Genomic DNA, 19,510 nt, shown 5'->3' with positions numbered 1-19,510 from the left:
TTTTCTTTTTGTAAAAGAAAAAATTACTAGCAGTGTTTAAAATTGAAAATGCCAAATCTGAATCTTCAACAAACACGATTTTGAGTAACTTTAACTTTGAACTTGGAATCCTCCAAGATTAAATCAATTTGAACAAATATTTATTAAGTACCATAAAGAATAACACTCAAAAACATTCTATAAGCTATTTAACTCTTTTCTTTTTGGAAACGATTATAAAAAGGAGCTTTGCCAACAGATTCTATGTTGTTTTGCCAGAACAAAAGTAATCTTAAACTTCTGGTTCTAAAACTCAGAACTTAAACTGCCGAAAATTTTGTGAAAATGATTCTTTTTTTCCCACTGTCTGCTAAACACTAAATTATAGTTTTAGATCCTTTCACTTATAATTCAGCTCCTGAAACTGAAATAATAAAATCTGTTGATGATCCCGCAGTGAAATGAAATGTCTATCTACTTGAAAGGACAGATTTCAAACATAAAATTACGTATCATGTTAATACTAGCAAAAGCACTATTGAGTATCTTTATAAAATCTAGATTAACTGAAACAAATCCTTTCTATAATACTCATACCCTTATTACTATAGTTTATTTTTTATTGCTTAGTCCCATTCTTTAAAAAAGGTTTAAAAAAATATAGCTTCTAATATCTTGTTTCCCTACAGTGAGACTAAATTTACTAAAAACAAAGGAAATACTAAATCCCATTTTTTAAAATTACCTTAGACAATTTTATCATTTATGAACCAAGAAGTGAAAGATTTTAAGTTTAAGGTTCATATCCCAGACTTTGAGATTTTAACATAACCTACTGTTCTAAGATCACCAACAATATAAAGACATTTAAGCAAAATTAAAATTTCAGACATTTTCAAACAAGAACTGTAAGTATACTCATAGATTATCAAACATGATATTAAGTACTGTCTTACCTTTAAAGTCTACTTCTCCATTCCCATCTGTGTCGAATATGTCTATTACTCGCTGAACTAAAGGATTCTGTTGTAACTCAGGCAGAGACATGAACTCTTCCACACTCAAAGAGCCAGAATTGTCCAAATCAAGCTTTTTAAATCTCTTTCCTAGCCTTTTAATTTCATCAGCATCAACTAAAAGGAAACAAAAGAGGTAGTAAGAGTTTCAAATGATTTTATGATAATTATGGAGAAAAAATTCAGCAGTTAACCAACAGTTTAATTTCCAATTATAAGAGTTATTATACATACTAGTAATTTCCCTGTAACAGAAAAAGTACACCATAAATAATTTTATTTTGTTACCCTTTTGTTTGTCTGCACCTGCCATAACATAAAACCAGCTCTATGCTGAGTACCAAGATACTACAGGATGACAATGCTAAGCTGATCATGGAAGTCAGGTGGTTCGTATTAGGAGGCTAAGTCAATCTCTTGTTATGAACCAAAGCCCCTTGATTCAATTATCTTTTTAAAGTGTTAACTTATTTTATTTCTAATAGTTCATGGTTCAAAATTCAGAGATTCCCTCCCATCCCACCCTGTAGACACCCAATTTCCCTCCTTAGAGGCAAAAAGTTGCCAGATTCTTGGCTATTCTTCCAGGGATACTCTTTGCAAGCATGAGGAAATAAACATAGCTTTACTTCTTTAACCAAAGGAACCACAAGCTAACAAAATTCACTTTCGGTGCTTTAAAAGGAGGACAAAAATTACCAAACAACTTAATGTTTAATTACATTATAAAAATTTAGTATCAGGTCTCTTTTCCATATGCATTCTTGAAAAATCCTCATTTTTTTCTAAATTATATTGTTTTCATTCCTTTAAAAAATCAGACTCATAAAAATAATTTTGATCACAATACTTATATATTTTAAAAACTACACACAGTCACCTATTATTAAAAAGAAAATTGACAAGTCATATACTCTCTGTGAGTACACACATACTATAGCCCACAATATTGGAGACTGAGATTGCAAACTGTTTTCAGAGTTCAAATATATGATATCCTCATTATAAAAAGGTAAAAGTTAAAGAATGTTATTTTTAAAATATAAAAATATTATGTTAAAATGTAATAGAAACTATAGTTTACCTGCATTACTGAAGTATAGACTGTAAAACTACAGGGTGTTGCTCTTATATAAATCAGTTCATATGCAATTGATAAAGAAGGGAGTGATGTCAGGAGAGCAAAGAAATGTTACTGGTTCACAGGGGTTTTTGACAGGAAAGGGGGGAACTTTCTCAAATTAAAGAGACAGTATTAATTAAATATGAAAACTTCAGAAAACAACAAACACCTTCCTCCTTCAGAGAAAAATGACAAGTTCAGTGGGCTTCAGAACCTTGAGGCTTTCCACATTGTTATTTGGTAAAAAGGAAGGGTGCATATGAACAACATGCAAAGACAATTTCTCTTGTCTACTGCTTCTCCAAAATGCAATCAATAAAGGTGCCTATACCCTGGCTTATTATTTACTTATTACAAAATTAGTTTCTGCTGAAGCACGTGGCCTCAAGTACTTACAACTCAAAACAGGCAGCAGGAGCCCTGGCCAGTATGAAGGGTAAGTCTGGCTATGGTGCTTAATACAAATACAGACATAATTTGTGCTAGTATTTTTAAGATCATTACTGTTTTTGTTAGTACTCTGTTACAGAAGTCCATGAGTGGCCTACCCTCCTCTCCATATTTTTCCAAGACATGTGATTTTGCAACACGTGAGGTTTTTCAGGGATGCACATATTGTACAACAGCAGAAACACATTTAATGATTCCTTTAAACACTGCTTCAAATAGCAAAACATACAATATATTTACAAAAATCTAATCAAAAATTCAAATACACACTTCATGAACACATCAAGTGCAGAGAGCATTTTATCCCTCTATTTAAAGAGTATTCCATCTTTAGTGAAATAGATGATAAAAGCAAACTGTTCAAATAAACCGTATTTTCCAATTTTCCATGATGAAATTAGGTACTCTTGCTGCTTGTGGGGGAAAAAAAATTAAGTCCCACAAATGCTTTTCATTTATCTTGACTTGTTTCTCCCATATCAGGGCAGAGTCCATTGCTTTTTCATTGGTGTTCTGTATACTGCATATACCAGATGCTCAATAAATGTTTTAAAGAGTATTGTATTTAAAGAGAATAAATAAAATGTATTGATCCAAATGCCTTCAGTATATAAAGTAAAACTCTACTTATATAACCAGATACCAATCAGGAAACTTTTCAGAACAGTTTCTCAGAGTTCACAGATTTTGCTTAAAGATCACCTCTCCATGCTTGCCTTAATAATCTCACATATATACCAAGTATTAGCTTAAACTATTTTTCTTCAGAAATCTTCAGTTTTGTCTTAACCACACGCCAGAAAAAGTGATGAGGAAGTTGAATATGATGGATAACTAATGTAGATTACAAGTGGAAAGAGACAAATGTCCCCACATGCAAGCACAGACAAATGGGGATCATTTCATTTACCAACAGCTATGAGTATATCTCAAAAGAGAAGATGAAAGGAAGAAATGTAGTGCTGGAACAGTTACAGAAACTTAGGCTCTGTTTACTGAGACTAGGCCATGAGTAATAGTTTAGAAAGTTACATTATAAAATTGACACCAAGGTGCTTGAAAAATTATGTTTCAATTATCTGGAAAATCCCACTAATTTAGAAGACAGCATTCCACAGTCTTGATGAATGAATAAGGAATATTAAGAATATTAAGAATAATAAAGATGAACCATAAATCATCAAATAAGTATACTTGATTCAATCCATCCTTCTTTACAATGCCAACAGTAATCTTTATAAAAGGCACAATCAACCAAATTGCTAGTTCTTGTGCTAAATAATTTCTAGTGGCTTCCTAATGCAAATAAGATAGTTAAGTCTAAAGCCCTTAACAAGATTCATCCTCAATTTAAATTTCCATCTTTCTCTTCCCCCATTACCTGTACTTTAGCTACCAATGCCCTGGGCACAATTCTTCTACACTATCAATTTCATGCCTCCATTTCCCTATAAATCCTCTGCTGAAATGTTCTTTCCTCAACTCTCCATTTATGAAACCACTATCTGTAGTTTTTTTCTGTAATAAAAAAAATCTTTCTGTAATTAAAAAAGGGATTATTAACTGTGTATCTTATAGTTATGAATACCATTAACTCAACTCTGGCAAAAGCCCTTAAGCAACATTTAAAATCCACTCACTCTCTTTTGCTTTAAATGTCTTATGAAATATTACCAAATAGTTGATACCTGTTCTGTATGAGTAGTTAACACTTTCCTCAGAGGCAAAGCAATGTGCCAGTGATCACACTTTCAGTTAACAGTAACCAGCTTTTTAAAAAGCCCCTACAGTATGACTTGGAGGGAACAAGCTCCATCTAATCTTTTCATCACCACTCTCACATACCCCATGAAGCTGAAATTTACCTTGAGCTTCTTTAAAAAGGCAGTTTAATCTGAAAGAAGGTAGTTGGTTATCTATTCTTCAACCACCCATTTACTTCCTCCCTTTCGTCCCTTCCTTCCTGCTTGGATTACAGTGATGAGTAAGACACAAAGTACATTACTCCGTACTTAACTTTCTAGGTGAGGCTAGATAACAACTGGAAGAATCTGTACCTACATAATTATAATACTTTTAAAAGGCTAGCCTGGAAGGCCATGCCATGAGTATTTTTTAAGGTCCAGATCTAAGAAAGCTACCTTTCAAAAAACATATGGTAAAAATCGTTCTTTTAGGTATGGAACAAAGTGACTTATTTGGTGGTTACTGTCACCAGAGAAGGAGTTATACAGCACTTCCACTGGTCAGCACTGTAGACTAGCTGTGCTGCAGGATTAAACATATCCTCAACTATGAAACAGGGTCTCAATTCTTGAAATATCACCATTTACCAATCTCAGCACAGATCTCGGAAATAGCCCAAACTTATGCTAGAAGTGCCATTAAACACTTTAAATCTGTACTTAGTACAAGTTAAAATATTAAAGAACAAATTCTAACTTTTTGCACCAACTTTCATCAAAGATTTTTTTCCTACTGCCTGGGATCAGACTCCCTTTAGAACAGATGGAAGAGGAAAAAACAAAACAAAACAAAACAAACCTCACCCTCTTGACTCATCTTGTGACTCAGAAATACTTTTTCATATGTTTTGCCAAGTTGAAACTCATGTTATTTTTCCACTTTTTGTAAGGTTACCTTTGGGAGGAGTATCTTTTTTAATAGTTGGAAATGCCTACATACTCAATTTACATTATGGTAAGTATTAAAATAGATAATCTTATAAAGTCATGTATTAGAATGACATATACAAATATATCATTCTCTAAAATTTAAGCAAGGCATTAAAAACATCATTTAGTCAGAGTTTATGAAATATAATTAGTTATTAATAAGGAATTGATGGACTGCTTACACAGAAAACACCAAATTTAACTGTTGAAACTTCATGCTGATTGATGCACTCACTATGGGTACACTCAGGGATAACTGAAATCTAGATGGTTACTCATTTTAACAAGTGGTTTCAGGAATCTTATTAATGTTGCCCCATAAAATAATCTGTTTTTAGAGAGCTAATGCTACTACAGTAAGTTTTAATAAATATTTCCAACAGGACATATTAATACTAGGGCAAAGTAATATTCATAGGCATAGAAGGTTGTATATTCATTCATTCATCACCCTCTCAGGTGAAGAAATATAACCATCTTCCTTTATTGTATTTTTTTCTCGTTTAGAAAAAAGGAGTATGAGAGACTCCAAAAGAGAACAGAAGAGACCTAGGTTCTCCGGCTCTTAAGCTATCATTTATCACTACATACACACCAAGCTGCTACTTCCCCTGTTAGTGTTAAAAGTAAAAATGACTTAAGTCTTAAGCTCTTTTAGCTTATTTTGAGGTTTCTCAGAAAAAGGGAAAGAAACAGAATGGCAGAAAAATTAACTTTCCTCAAATTTTAGCCAATTCCCAACAACTGCATAGTAGTAGTAAATAGCAGTAAGACTTTTGCTCCCACAGGAAATTAATAGCCGTTTTATAAATAACTTATTACCTGTTACTCCAGTAACAACAACAACAAAAAAAATAGAGGAAATCTTTTCTTCAAATCCTTCTAATACTATTCTGAAAGAAACAACTAAATAAAATGTGGGATCCTGTTTAGAATCCTGGAAAAGAAAACATCAAAGGTCACCAGTTTTTTCACTAAAATACGCAGCTTAATAGTATTATAGCCATGTTAATTTCTTGACTTTGATAATTGCACAATATTAGAAGCTGGGTGAGGGATATTTGAAAACTGTTATTTTGTAACTTTTTGTTACAAAAAATTTCTCCTTAGTCCTTCAATTTGTGACAGATCTTAATTCTTGTCTTTTATGACCTTGAAACTTTCGATCCACTATTTTGTAGAACACCCCTCAGTTTGAGCTTGCTGATGTTTTCTCATGATTAGAATGAATTCAGACATTTGGAAGAAAAATACCACAGAAATGATTGTGTGTACTCAGTGTATCATATCAAGAGGTTCATGATATCGATATATCTTTTTACTAGTGATGTTAACTTTTAGCACTTGGCCAGGTAATGTCTGCCAGATTTCTCCACTATAAATCTACTCTTTCCCTTTGTATTAAAAAATGTGTGGTGGGGGCCTGCTGAGATGGGAGGATACTTTGAGACTGCAAACATCCTACTTCTAAAATTCTGACCTAACTTTAGCATTCATCAGTAGGTCCTATCTGTGACGTTTTATTACTGTGGTATTTACTTAATAATGACTTTTTTCCCTCTCCTTCTACGTTAATTGGAATGCTATTAAAAACTACAAAACTGTCCCTTCCCATTCATTTCTTCACTCAGTTATTCATATCAGCAAGGATTCATAGATATTTATTCTATGGGTTGAAGTCCAATAAGGCCATTATTTGTTAGCCAAATTTTTTCCACTTTGATCTTTTGGTACTAACTCAGGCTGGCTCCTATGTGACCTTGCAACAACCCATTCTGAGTACTTCCTGAATTTCTGGCACATAAAATGTTCCTACCTCATCCTGACTATGCATAATATTTCTAAGAGATTTCTCTAACCTCTTTTGCATGGCAGGATATTTAAAACTATACTACAAAATGAGAACTATTAGAATAGAGTACCTTAATAAGGGATCTGAGCATCTCTAAGAGATACTCTTCAAAGAGTCATGACAAAACTACCTGTGGAGGAAAATATACTGAATAACTCTTGTAAAGACTATCACAAAAATAAAGCCTTATAGTGCTGTCAACAGAAGTTATTGGGTAGTTTTGCGACATAAAAACTAAAATTTTGTAAGATTCATCTGACAAAGGTAATGGCTGTATTTTCATGGTACCCCAAATAAGAGTAAAAAAAAAAACCACCAGGGGGAGCAGTAGAGATGGTCACAGGTAAAACCTTCAGAACAGTTACGGAAAGCCCCAAATTTTGTAAAAATTACCTTGTGTATAGGCTAGCAGTTTAATATTTATATTCTACACAGATCAGTTTACCAACAGAACAAAGCACCCTACTATTATTGAGAGAATTGAAAAAACGTATTTATGAACTATGGACACTGAGTCATCGTATACATTTGTGCTGTGTCTTTTCTTACAAATGAAAAACTGTCATCCATTTAGGTCTAGATTTTAGCAGTACATCATAATTTTCAAGTCCAAGAGGCAATGCATGCTTCTGTGTGTTTGGACTGTAATTCTCAAACCCTTTAAAAATTAATTATAAAATATGCAAAAGCTAGAAAACAACACCAATAAAAGAATCTTAAGTTGTAATAAAAAATGCTAAAAAGAAATTTTATATCAACTTCAAAAAGTGACTGACATCCAAAACCACATAATTAAATAGGTCGTTCTACAGGTGTTGACAAATGTATATACACCTTTGTAAGCATCACTACAATCAAGATAAAAGCACATTTATTTCCATCATCCCAAAATGTTCCCTTGGACACTTCGCAAGCAATCACAACTCCCTTTCACACAGGGGCTCCAGGCAAGCACTGTATGCTTTGTACAGCTAAATTCTGTCTAGAATTTCATTTAAGTAGGATCATACAGTATGTACTTCTCTACTTATCAAGTTTTTTATATTAATCCAAGTTGTTTGATATGCCAGTAGTTCAGTCCTTTTTATTGCAAGAGTAACACAGTCCACTGTATGGATATACCAAAATTTGTGTATGCATTCATCTGTTCACAGACATTCCTGTTATCTGTTTGGGACTATTTACGAATAAAGCTGCTAAGAATAACCATTTGTAATCTAATGTTTTCATGGAATTGCTGGATTATAGGGTAAGCATACATTAAACTTTCACAAACTGTCAAAAAGTCTTCCCAAGCGGTGTGCCATTTTAACTCCCATCAGCAATGTATGAGAATTCCAGGAGTTCCACATCCTTGTCAATGTGTGGTATTGTCAGTCTTTTTAAGCTCAGCCATTCAAGTCGATGATAGCAGTGTGATTATAGTTTTAATCTGCATCTCTAAGAACTAATAATCTTGAGCATTTTTATGTGATTACTTGAGATTAAAATACCTTCATTTGTGAAATGACTATTCAAATCCTTTATCATCTTTAAAACTAGGTTGTCTTAAAGAGTTCTAAGATTCTCTGTTGAGTAATGCAAATCTTTTTGTCAGTTGTAGGTAATTTCAAGTGTTTTCTCCCAGTCTATAGGCTGCCTTTTCATAGGTGTTGTCTTTTAAAGACTGAACAGTTCACACTTTTTTCCTTTTATGATTCATGTTTCATATGTGCCTATCTTGATGGTGAAGATTTTCTCCTGTTTTCATCTAGAAGTTCCATAGCTTTAGCTTTTATGTTTAAATCTATGACCAATGTTATTTTTTTATATATGGTAAAATTAAAGGTAGAGGTAAATTTTTATTCACTATAGAAATATAGCTATTTTGTTGAAAAAGCTCCCCTTACCATGGTACTTTTGATGCTTTTGTCAAAATTTTAATATGTTGCACACTTTAAAATTATACAATGTTAATGTCAAATATATTTCAGTCAAAATAGACAATATATATGTGGGTCTAGAACCTCTACTCTGTTCCACTGATTTGTCTATCACATGCCAATACTGTTCTTTTTGTTTTATAATAAATACTTAAACTGGGGGGCACTGGTCTCATTATTCTTTTTTCAAAATTGTTCTGCCTCTTCTAAGACTTGCACATTTCCATATGGAATTAAATCAGTTCGCTAGTTTTTATAAAACGCCTGCTGAGAATCTGACTGGAATTGTCTTGAATCTGTAGATGAATCCGAGTAGAACTAATACCTTAACAATACCAAGTCTTCCTATCTATGAATGTGTTATCACTTTCCACTTATTTTAGTCTTAAGTTTCTCTCAGTGATGCTTTATGAAAGTTCAGTGATACCTAAATATTTCATATGCTTTTATCCTACTATAAATGGTATTTTGTTAATTTCACTTTTCAGTTGTTCATTGCAATTATATACAAATTCTACTGGTTTTTGCATATTGTCCTTGTAGCCTATAATCTTGATACTTTCACTTATTTCTAATAACTTAGGATTTACTATATACACAAACATGTCATCTGAGAGTAAAGACAATTTTTCTCTTTCCTTTCCAATATGAATGTACAGTTGGGTCGTGAACAATGCAGTGGATTAAGGGTACTGACCTGCGCAGTCGAAAATCTGTGTATAACTTTTGACTCCCCAAGAACTTAACTACCAATAGCCTACTGTCGACTGGTAGCCTTACTGATTAACAGTCAAGTAACCCATATTTTGCAGGTTGTTTTTACTGTATACTGTATTCTTACAGTAAGTAACCTAGAGAAAAGGAAATGATTTTTCAAATTGTCACAGATCTCCAAAAATTTTTCCAGTATACTTTTTGAAAAAATCTGCATGTAGCTAGACCCATAAAATAAACAACATGTATTTAATTTCTCTTTCTGGATTTAATATATTGTCTAGGACTTCTAGGACAATTCTGACTACAATTGGTCAGAGTGAAAAACTTTTTCCCACAATTTTAGGGATAGCATTCAATCTTTTATAGTTAAGTATTATGTTAGCTGTAGGGTTTTTGTAGTTGCCCTTTATCAGGTTGAGGAAGTTCCCTTTTATTCCTAATTTGCTAAAAGTAATTATTATGAATGAGTACTAAACTTTGTCAAAGACTTTGCCTCATCTACTGAGATTTTTTCTTCTCTTTTACTCTGTCAATACACTGAATTACATTAAAATATTTTTTAGTTAAAATCTTACTCCTGAAATAAACTCTACTTGGTCGTGCTTTATTGTCCATTTTATGTACTACTGAACTTGACTTAGAAATACTTAAGGATTTTGCACACATGTTCATGGTGAGTATTAGTCTACAGTTTTCTCTAAAGTCTTTGGTATTGTTATTGGTGTAGTATCAGCTTCTGCTTTCTGAAGGAATCTGGATTATGACTGATACTTTTTTTATTAATTGTTTTCTAGAACTTACTAGTAAGGTTATCTGGCCTTACAGTTTTCTTTCCAGGAAGATTTTTAAGTATGAATTCAATTTGATTAACAGATATAATGCTACTAAGATTCCCTATTTCCATTTGTTGGTTTTAGATATTTGTTGTTCAAGGAATTACCCATTTAATCTAAGTTGTAAAACTTACTGATATAAAATTGTTCACGTTCCCTTTTTCTCCTTTTAACATCTCTAGAATCTGTAGTGATTTCATTCTTTTGTTACTGTATGTTGGTAACTGTGTTTTCTTTGTTTCTTCTAGAATACTCCTTCAAAATGTGAAAGCTATGTTCCCTGTCTTCCTAGCTTACATAAAATATATGGCTTAAAAGTGATCCATCACATCAGAACTCACTCAGGCAAATGTTACCCAAAAATGTCACACAAAAAAAACCTACACCATTATAACAATCCTAAAAATACATTCTTAGAATTGCTTTCAGAACTCATCAAGCTTCAAAAGAAAATGTCATAAAAAATCCATGTGATGTAAATGACTGGAAGAAATCTTTGAGACAAAGTCAACATGAGGGAACAGACCCTGAGAGCTAAGTTGCTCAGTACTATAAAGCTTGATGACTAAGCTGGGTGACAAGATTTCTTGAAATACTTTGTGATCTAATTTATTGTCCAGTATTAGTTCCACCTGAAGAGTTAACACAGAAGCTTAGGCTAAGAGACACTAAACACTGTTGTTTCTCAACCTGCATTTTTGGGCTATGTGTGTAGAAAGGGAATAATAATAATTTCCCCAACTCTGGATAGATAAAATAAAAATCAAGCTACATATGTTTCTAAAATGTTCTCCAACCTGTCAATTACTGGTTTTCCTGCTGAAAGTATTTTTATTGCTGCTAGTTTTCTCCTTTTGGTTTATCAATATTGCAATTCAAATTCTGGACAATAAGTTATTGAAAAAGCATGTATTTATAAAAGCATGAAAATACCTCCAAGTTTTCTGTTATTAACTACCCTAGCTTAAAGTTGTACTTTTTTGTTTTTTAAACCTAAGTGTATACTGTATAGGTCAATAACATCTTACTCAACAGACATGACTCTCAAAGATTTCCATTATTTATAAGTCAAATCCAACCCCAACCCATTATTATCACATTCTCCAAGTTTTTCTCTTATTTTCTGTCCCTGCATTATGTTACATTTAAATACATTAGTTGCACTTTAGCTTTGTACCACTTCCCCAAAATATGGTATTTTCACAAAAGAATGAACTATTCAAGAATCTTCTTCCATCTTCACAGCACCAATTATTTAAAATATATTCACGGTTGTTCCAGAGGTCAATCTAGTTATCATCAACAATGTCAAATGCATTCCCAGTCTCTCCACTTTTTTTTTTACTGATTTGCCTTATATCTTAACATTAAGAAATTCCAGCACACAATTTATGTTTAACAGCTTTTACGAAAATTTCTTCTTGACATTCTTCAGAGACAATTCTGACTTCTTGTTCTAATTCCACACAACTGCTTTCTAGGTGCATGGCATAGTTGTTACCCTGGGATTTTCACTGGTGTCTCAGAGATTTAGTTTCTTGGATCTCATTTCATCTTTCTTTAACTTCTATTTCGTTTTTTTGGACACATATTCAAGAACTTGTGAAAGGTAAATTTCCCAAGTCCTTAAATTTCTGGAAATGTCTTTAATTTGATCTCATACCTGAATAATCATTTTAGCTGGTATCAAGTTATCGATTTAGGAACTCCAAACTTTGAATCAATTGTTCCACTACTTTCTAATGCCTACTGTTGCTGCTAAGAAATCTAATGCCAGCAGACTTCTATTCTGTTTAGGCAACATTTCCCCCTGTATAACAGCTTTTAGGGTTTTGTTATTAATTCTTGGAATTTTAAAATTACAAAACAAGTTAACACTAAATGTAGATCTTTTTTCACCTAACCTTCTTGGCAATCAGAATGCTCTTCCAATCAGGAGACTCATTTTTTCAAGTGAAGGAAATCTCCTAGTATGTTCACTTCTATTTTATCTAATACATCTCCTGTATTTGTTCCTCAATTCCTTCTTTTCTTGCATATTTTTCCTTTTTATCTCTTGCTCTAAAATTCTGAGGGAGGTCCAAGAATTTATACTTTTGCTAAATGTTTAGCTAGGCTTTTTAAACCAGCTGAACTAATTGATGTCTACATACCAGCTACAAATTATTCAAATTTGTGATAGACTACCATATTACTACATGTCATAGACCTCATTGGTGAAACTGTTTTATAAGTTTTATAAGTCTTCTAAAACATACAAATTTGTAAGTGCTGCCATGATACCAAAATTTGACAGTATGGATGAAGAAAACAAAGCTAGCACTTCACTTTTCTTAAGACTACTTGCCTAAAAACCTAAAATATCAGGATATAGTAGACAACCCAGGGATTAAAAATAAATAAATAAACATAAATACCATAACAGTAGAACAAGGTAACAACTCAGCTTAGATGTTCAAGTTCATGCACTATATCTTAAGACAATGTTTCATCCCTCTATTCATTACTCAGCTCTAAAGCTTTACTGAAAAAAAGCAGAACATAGGTAATTCTCAATGGACTAGGTGAAATAAATTAGACTTCAGTCTCACTAAATTATTAAGTAAATGATAAATCATGGCTGGTAGATTATTTTAGAAGTATGAACGATGATATATATTTATGAAGATTTTAATCTAAAGTAAGAAATACAAAAGTCAATTTCAAAGCCAATGACAAATTTATTATTTTTTATAATAAAGGACATTTTAGTAATAAAATGTTTTAAAATATTTATACTTCTTCACATTCTGAATTTTTATTGATATTAGAAAGGTTTCCTCCAAAGTTTTCTGAGATGATGAATAAAGGTTTGGGAGTTAAACCAGAAATTAATCTTTAGAACACACATTACTACTTAAAATTGGAAGTAAATTAAGCTAGCCATATAAGAAACAAAGGAATGCAGAAATGGAGGAAATCAAATTAACTTTGGATTAACTTTTCTCTTAAAAAGTTTTCTTTTCTCACAACAAAGAGAAACCCTACTTTAAGAAGAAGAAGAATATGTAAACCTCCCTGAGACAACCTGATTGAGGGCAGAAATTACTAGCACAAAGACAGTATCACTGTATTTTCAAGTCACCTATAAATTTTCAAACAAGGAACAAAATTGCTAGAATATGACTGTTCACTCAAAATTAGAGCAGGGTCCTAAAAAATGGCTTAAGATGTTGTCTATAGATAGCTCATTATGCAAAAGTAAACACTCCTTCAGAGTCTGCTAAACTCTTCTTAGGTCACCTTTTACAGAAAGAAAATTGAGAAATCTTTTTTGATAAAAGACTTACTAGTCTTTCATCTACATCCAATATACAAAGTGGACTGTGTTTACCAACTTTATCAGAACCATTCAGAATTATACGGGTTTTATCAACAGTAAAAATTAATCAAATCTGGTTTTCCACTCATACTTTCAACTTTCTAAAGTAGTACCTTGTACTCACAGCCACTTTTCCAAGTTATCATGACAAGATATATGAAAGGTCTCAAATCTGAGCAAATTACCCCAACAGAGTATACATTTCCTAGTCCAGAGAGGCTGGCTTAACAGACAGAAACAAAGTCACAACAGCCTAAAAAAATTTAAGTCAGTAAAAAGTGAATACTGAATTGAGAGACAAGAAAAATCAGAGAATAACTATGTCTTAGATAAACCCAGTTTTGCCTAAAATCATTCATGCAAACATAATATTAATCCTGTATTTACTGTAAGAGAAGATTATACTGTTGTGACTCTGGATATGACTCTGGAGCATGACTACCTGAGATCAAATTATATATGGCTTTGTTATTTTATCTGCTGTTGTGTGACCTTAAACTTGTTACTATAAAGGTCTCTGTGTCTCTGTTTTCCCATTTATACAATGAGGAAAATAGTAATACCTCTTTCAAGAGGCTATTGTGAGGATTAAAAAGGTTAATATATGTGAAGTGCTTAGAATACTGCCTGGCATGTGTTACATGCCATGAGAGTTATTTATTGTTTTTATTTATGGAAACAGATGGGGTGACTGGTTAACTACTGGGTTTTCCTAAAGGTGCAGCCTGTAAAATTACCCAATTAACTGTCTATATAGTTCAGCTCTGAGTTCTTACTAGCTTATTCAGTCAACAGATACTTATTCAACACCTGCTTTATGCCAGACATTATACTTAGGCTTCTAATGTCAATGCCTCAACTCTTTTATTGGTGAAAATTAGCTTAAACAGCCTCTTATTATTATTAAAAGCTTGCTGGGATGCATGCCATACTTGACTATAATTAAATAGTTATTTCTCCTTGATATTGCTCTAAGTCACTTCCCTCTCCATTTTTCCATTCATTAAAAAAAAATTAAAACTTATGAAGGAAAATTTCAAATACATACAAAATTTGAGAGACTAGTATAATGAATCTCATATACCTATCGTCCAGCTTTAATCATTAACATATGAGGAATCTTATTTTATTTATATATCCACTTTGATTATCTTAGAACAAATCCCAGTATCTAAGATACTTTTTAAAAATCACATTATTACACCTAAAAATTGATAATTACTAATTCTCTCCTATCAGATAAGTACTCAAGGTTCCCCAAATGTCACAACTTTGAATGCATCATATTTATTAAATTAAGCAATATACCAATACAATAAATAAACCTTAATAAAAAGTTTCAAGTAGGTGGGGCGGAAGATGGCGGCGTGAGTAGAGCAGCGGAAATCTCCTCCCAAAACAACATATATCTATGAAAATATAACAAAGACAACCCTTCCTAGAATAAAGACCAGAGGACACAGGACAATATCCAGACCACATCCACACCTGAGAGAACCCAGCGCCTCGCGAAGGGGGTAAGATACAAGCCCCGGCCCCGCGGGAGCCGAGCGCCCCTCCCCCCAGCTCCCGGCGGGAGAAGAGCAGGCAGAGCGGAAGGGAGACGGAGCCCAGGGCTGCCGAACACCCAGCCCCAGCCATCCGGGCCAGAGTGCAGGGCCCTCGATACTGGGAAAACAGGGCAGCAAGAACAGTGAGCAGGCACTGGAGGCTGGGCGACAGAGGACATAAGAAAAGCGCGCGACCATTTTTTTTTTTTGCTTTTTTGCTGCTTTGTTTTGGCGAGCGCTTTTTGGAAGTCTTAAAGGGACAGGGACCCCAATATTAGGGAAACAGGGCAGAAAGACCGGTGAGCAGAGGCCTGAGGCTGGCACCGGAGAATAAAGAAAAACGAACGACCACCTTTTTTTTTTAATTAAAAAAATTTTTTTTTTTTTTTAATTAAAAAAATTTTTTTTCTTGTTTTTTTTTGTGGTCGTTGTTTTGTTTTGGCGGGTGCTTTTTGGAAGTCTTAAAGGGGCAGGGCGGGCCACTTAATCCAGAGGTAGGGAATCCGGGATCTCTGGGCACCCTAACCCCTGGGCTGCAGGGAGCAGGGAGGCCCCTTACGGAGATAAATAGCCTCCCAGCAGCTCCTGCTCCAACGCGACTCCACCATTTTGGAGTAGCTGCCCGAGCCAGGCCACGCCCACAGCAACAGCGGAGATTAACTCCATAGCAGCCGGGCAGGAAGCAGAAACCCTGTCTGCGCGCAGCTGCGCAGCACAAGCCACTAGAGGCCGCTGTTCTCCCAGGAGAGGAGGGCCACAAACCAACAAGAAAGGAAGTCCTTCCAGCCGTCACTCGTCCCAGTTCTGCAGACTATTCCTATCACCATGAAAAGGCAAAGCTACAGGCAGACAAAGATCACAGAGACAACACCAGAGAAGGAGACAGACCTAACCAGTCTTCCTGACAAAGAATTCAAAATAAGAATCATAAACATGCTGACAGAGATGCAGAGAAATACGCAAGAAAAATGGGATGAAGTCCGGAAAGAGATCACAGATGCCAGAAAGGAGATCGCAGAAATGAAACAAACTCTGGAAGGGTTTATAAGCAGAATGGATAGAATGCAAGAGGCCATTGATGGAATTGAAATCAGAGAACAGGAACGCATAGAAGCTGACATAGAGAGAGACAAAAGGATCTCCAGGAATGAAACAATATTAAGAGAACTGTGTGACCAATCTAAAAGGAGCAATATCCGTATTATAGGGGTCCCAGAAGAAGAAGAGAGAGGCAAAGAGATGGAAAGTATCTTAGAAGAAATAATTGCTGAAAACTTCCCCACACTGGGGGAGGAAGTAATCAAACAGACCACGGAAATACACAGAACCCCGAACAGAAAGGATCCAAGAAGGGCAACACCAAGACACATAATAATTAAAATGGCAAAGATCAAGGACAAGGAAAGAGTGTTAAAGGCAGCTAGAGAGAAAAAGGTCACCTATAAAGGGAAACCCATCAGGCTAACGTCAGATTTCTCAACAGAAACCCTACAGGCCAGAAGAGAATGGCATGATATATTTAATACAATGAAACAGAAGGGCCTTGAACCAAGGATACTGTATCCAGCACGACTATCATTCAAATATGACGGTGGGATTAAACAATTCCCAGACAAACAAAAGCTGAGGGAATTTGCTTTCCACAAACCACCTCTACAGAACATCTTACAGGGACTGCTCTAGATGGGAGCACTCCTAGAAAGAGCACAGCACAAAACACCCAACATATGAAGAATCGAGGAGGAGGAACAAGAAGGGAGAGAAGAAAAGAATCTCCAGACAGTGTATATAACAGCTCAATAAGCGAGCTAAGTTAGGCAGTAAGATACTAAAGAGGCTAACCTTGAACCTTTGGTAACCACGAATTTAAAGCCTGCAATGGCAATAAGTACATATCTTTCAATAGTCACCCTAAATGTTAATGGGTTGAATGCACCAATCAAAAGACACAGAGTAACAGAATGGATAAAAAAGCAAGACCCATCTATATGCTGCTTACAAGAAACTCACCTCAAACCCAAAGACATGTACAGACTAAAAGTCAAGGGATGGAAAAACATATTTCAAGCAAACAACAGTGAGAAGAAAGCAGGGGTTGCAGTACTAATATCAGACAAAATAGACTTCAAAACAAAGAAAGTAACAAGAGATAAAGAAGGACACTACATAATGATAAAGGGCTCAGTCAAACAAGAGGATATAACCATTCTAAATATATATGCACCCAACACAGGAGCACCAGCATATGTGAAACAAATACTAACAGAACTAAAGGGGGATATAGACTGCAATGCATTCATTCTAGGAGACTTCAACACACCACTCACCCCAAAGGATAGATCCACTGGGCAGAAAATAAGTAAGGACACGGAAGCACTGAACAACACAGTAGAGCAGATGGACCTAATAGACATCTATAGAACTCTACATCCAAAAGCAGCGGGATATACATTCTTCTCAAGTGCACATGGAACATTCTCCAGAATAGACCACATACTAGGCCACAAAAAGAGCCTCAGAAAATTCCAAAAGATTGAAATCCTACCAACCAACTTTTCAGACCACAAAGGCATAAAACTAGAAATAAACTGTACAAAGAAAGCAAAGAGGCTCACAAACACATGGAGGCTCAACAACACGCTCCTAAATAATCAATGGATCAATGACCAAATCAAAATGGAGATCCAGCAATATATGGAAACAAATGACAACAACAACACTAAGCCCCAACTTCTGTGGGACACAGCAAAAGCAGTCTTAAGAGGAAAGTATATAGCAATCCAAGCATATTTAAAAAAGGAAGAGCAATCCCAAATGAATGGTCTAATGTCACAATTATCGAAATTGGAAAAAGAAGAACAGATGAGGCCTAAGGTCAGCAGAAGGAGGGACATAATAAAGATCAGAGAAGAAATAAATAAAATTGAGAAGAATAAAACAATAGCAAAAATCAATGAAACCAAGAGCTGGTTCTTCGAGAAAATAAACAAAATAGATAAGCCTCTAGCCAGACTTATTAAGAAGAAAAGAGAGTCAACACAAATCAACAGTATCAGAAACGAGAAAGGAAAAATCACGACGGACCCCACGGAAATGCAAAGAATTATTGGAGAATACTATGAAAACCTATATGCTAACAAGCTGGGAAACCTAGGAGAAATGGACAACTTCCTAGAAAAATATAACCTTCCAAGATTGACCCAGGAAGAAACAGAAAATCTAAACAGACCAATTACCAGCAACGAAATTGAAGAGGTAATCAAAAAACTACCAAAGAACAAAACCCCCGGGCCAGATGGATTTACCTCGGAATTTTATCAGACATACAGGGAAGACATAATACCCATTCTCCTTAAAGTTTTCCAAAAAATAGAGGAGGAGGGGATACTCCCAAACTCATTCTATGAAGCTAACATCACCCTAATACCAAAACCAGGCAAAGACCCCACCAAAAAAGAAAACTACAGACCAATATCCCTGATGAACGTAGATGCAAAAATACTCAACAAAATATTAGCAAACCGAATTCAAAAATACATCAAAAGGATCATACACCATGACCAAGTGGGATTCATTCCAGGGATGCAAGGATGGTACAACATTCGAAAGTCCATCAACATCATCCACCACATCAACAAAAAGAAAGACAAAAACCACATGATCATCTCCATAGATGCTGAAAAAGCATTTGACAAAGTTCAACATCCATTCATGTTAAAAACTCTCAGCAAAATGGGAATAGAGGGCAACTACCTCAACATAATAAAGGCCATCTATGATAAACCCACAGCCAACATTATATTGAACAGCGAGAAGCTGAAAGCATTTCCTCTGAGATCGGGAACTAGACAGGGATGCCCACTCTCTCCACTGTTATTTAACATAGTACTGGAGGTCCTAGCCACGGCAATCAGACAAAATAAAGAAATACAAGGAATCCAGATTGGTAAAGAAGAAGTTAAACTGTCACTATTTGCAGATGACATGATACTGTACATAAAAAACCCTAAAGACTCCACCCCAAAACTACTA

General features: G+C 34.6%; 1 protein-coding gene across 1 annotated transcript in view; it reads right to left on the bottom strand.

Moving 5' to 3' along the window:
- PPP3R1 (protein phosphatase 3 regulatory subunit B, alpha) overlaps positions 1–19,510 on the bottom strand; it is an 80,969-nt gene that overhangs the window by 13,752 nt on the left and 47,707 nt on the right. Inside the window, exon 3 of the mRNA XM_036908224.2 lies at positions 936–1,112. Within this exon, the coding sequence (XP_036764119.1) occupies positions 936–1,112 (177 nt within the window). The remainder of the gene's footprint in view (positions 1–935; positions 1,113–19,510) is intronic.

The sequence above is a fragment of the Manis pentadactyla genome, chromosome 2 (assembly GCF_030020395.1).
Source record: "Manis pentadactyla isolate mManPen7 chromosome 2, mManPen7.hap1, whole genome shotgun sequence".
Classification (NCBI taxonomy): domain Eukaryota; kingdom Metazoa; phylum Chordata; class Mammalia; order Pholidota; family Manidae; genus Manis; species Manis pentadactyla.
The sequence above is the reverse complement of the archived record's forward strand: the minus strand, read 5'-3'. Positions and strand labels throughout refer to the sequence as shown.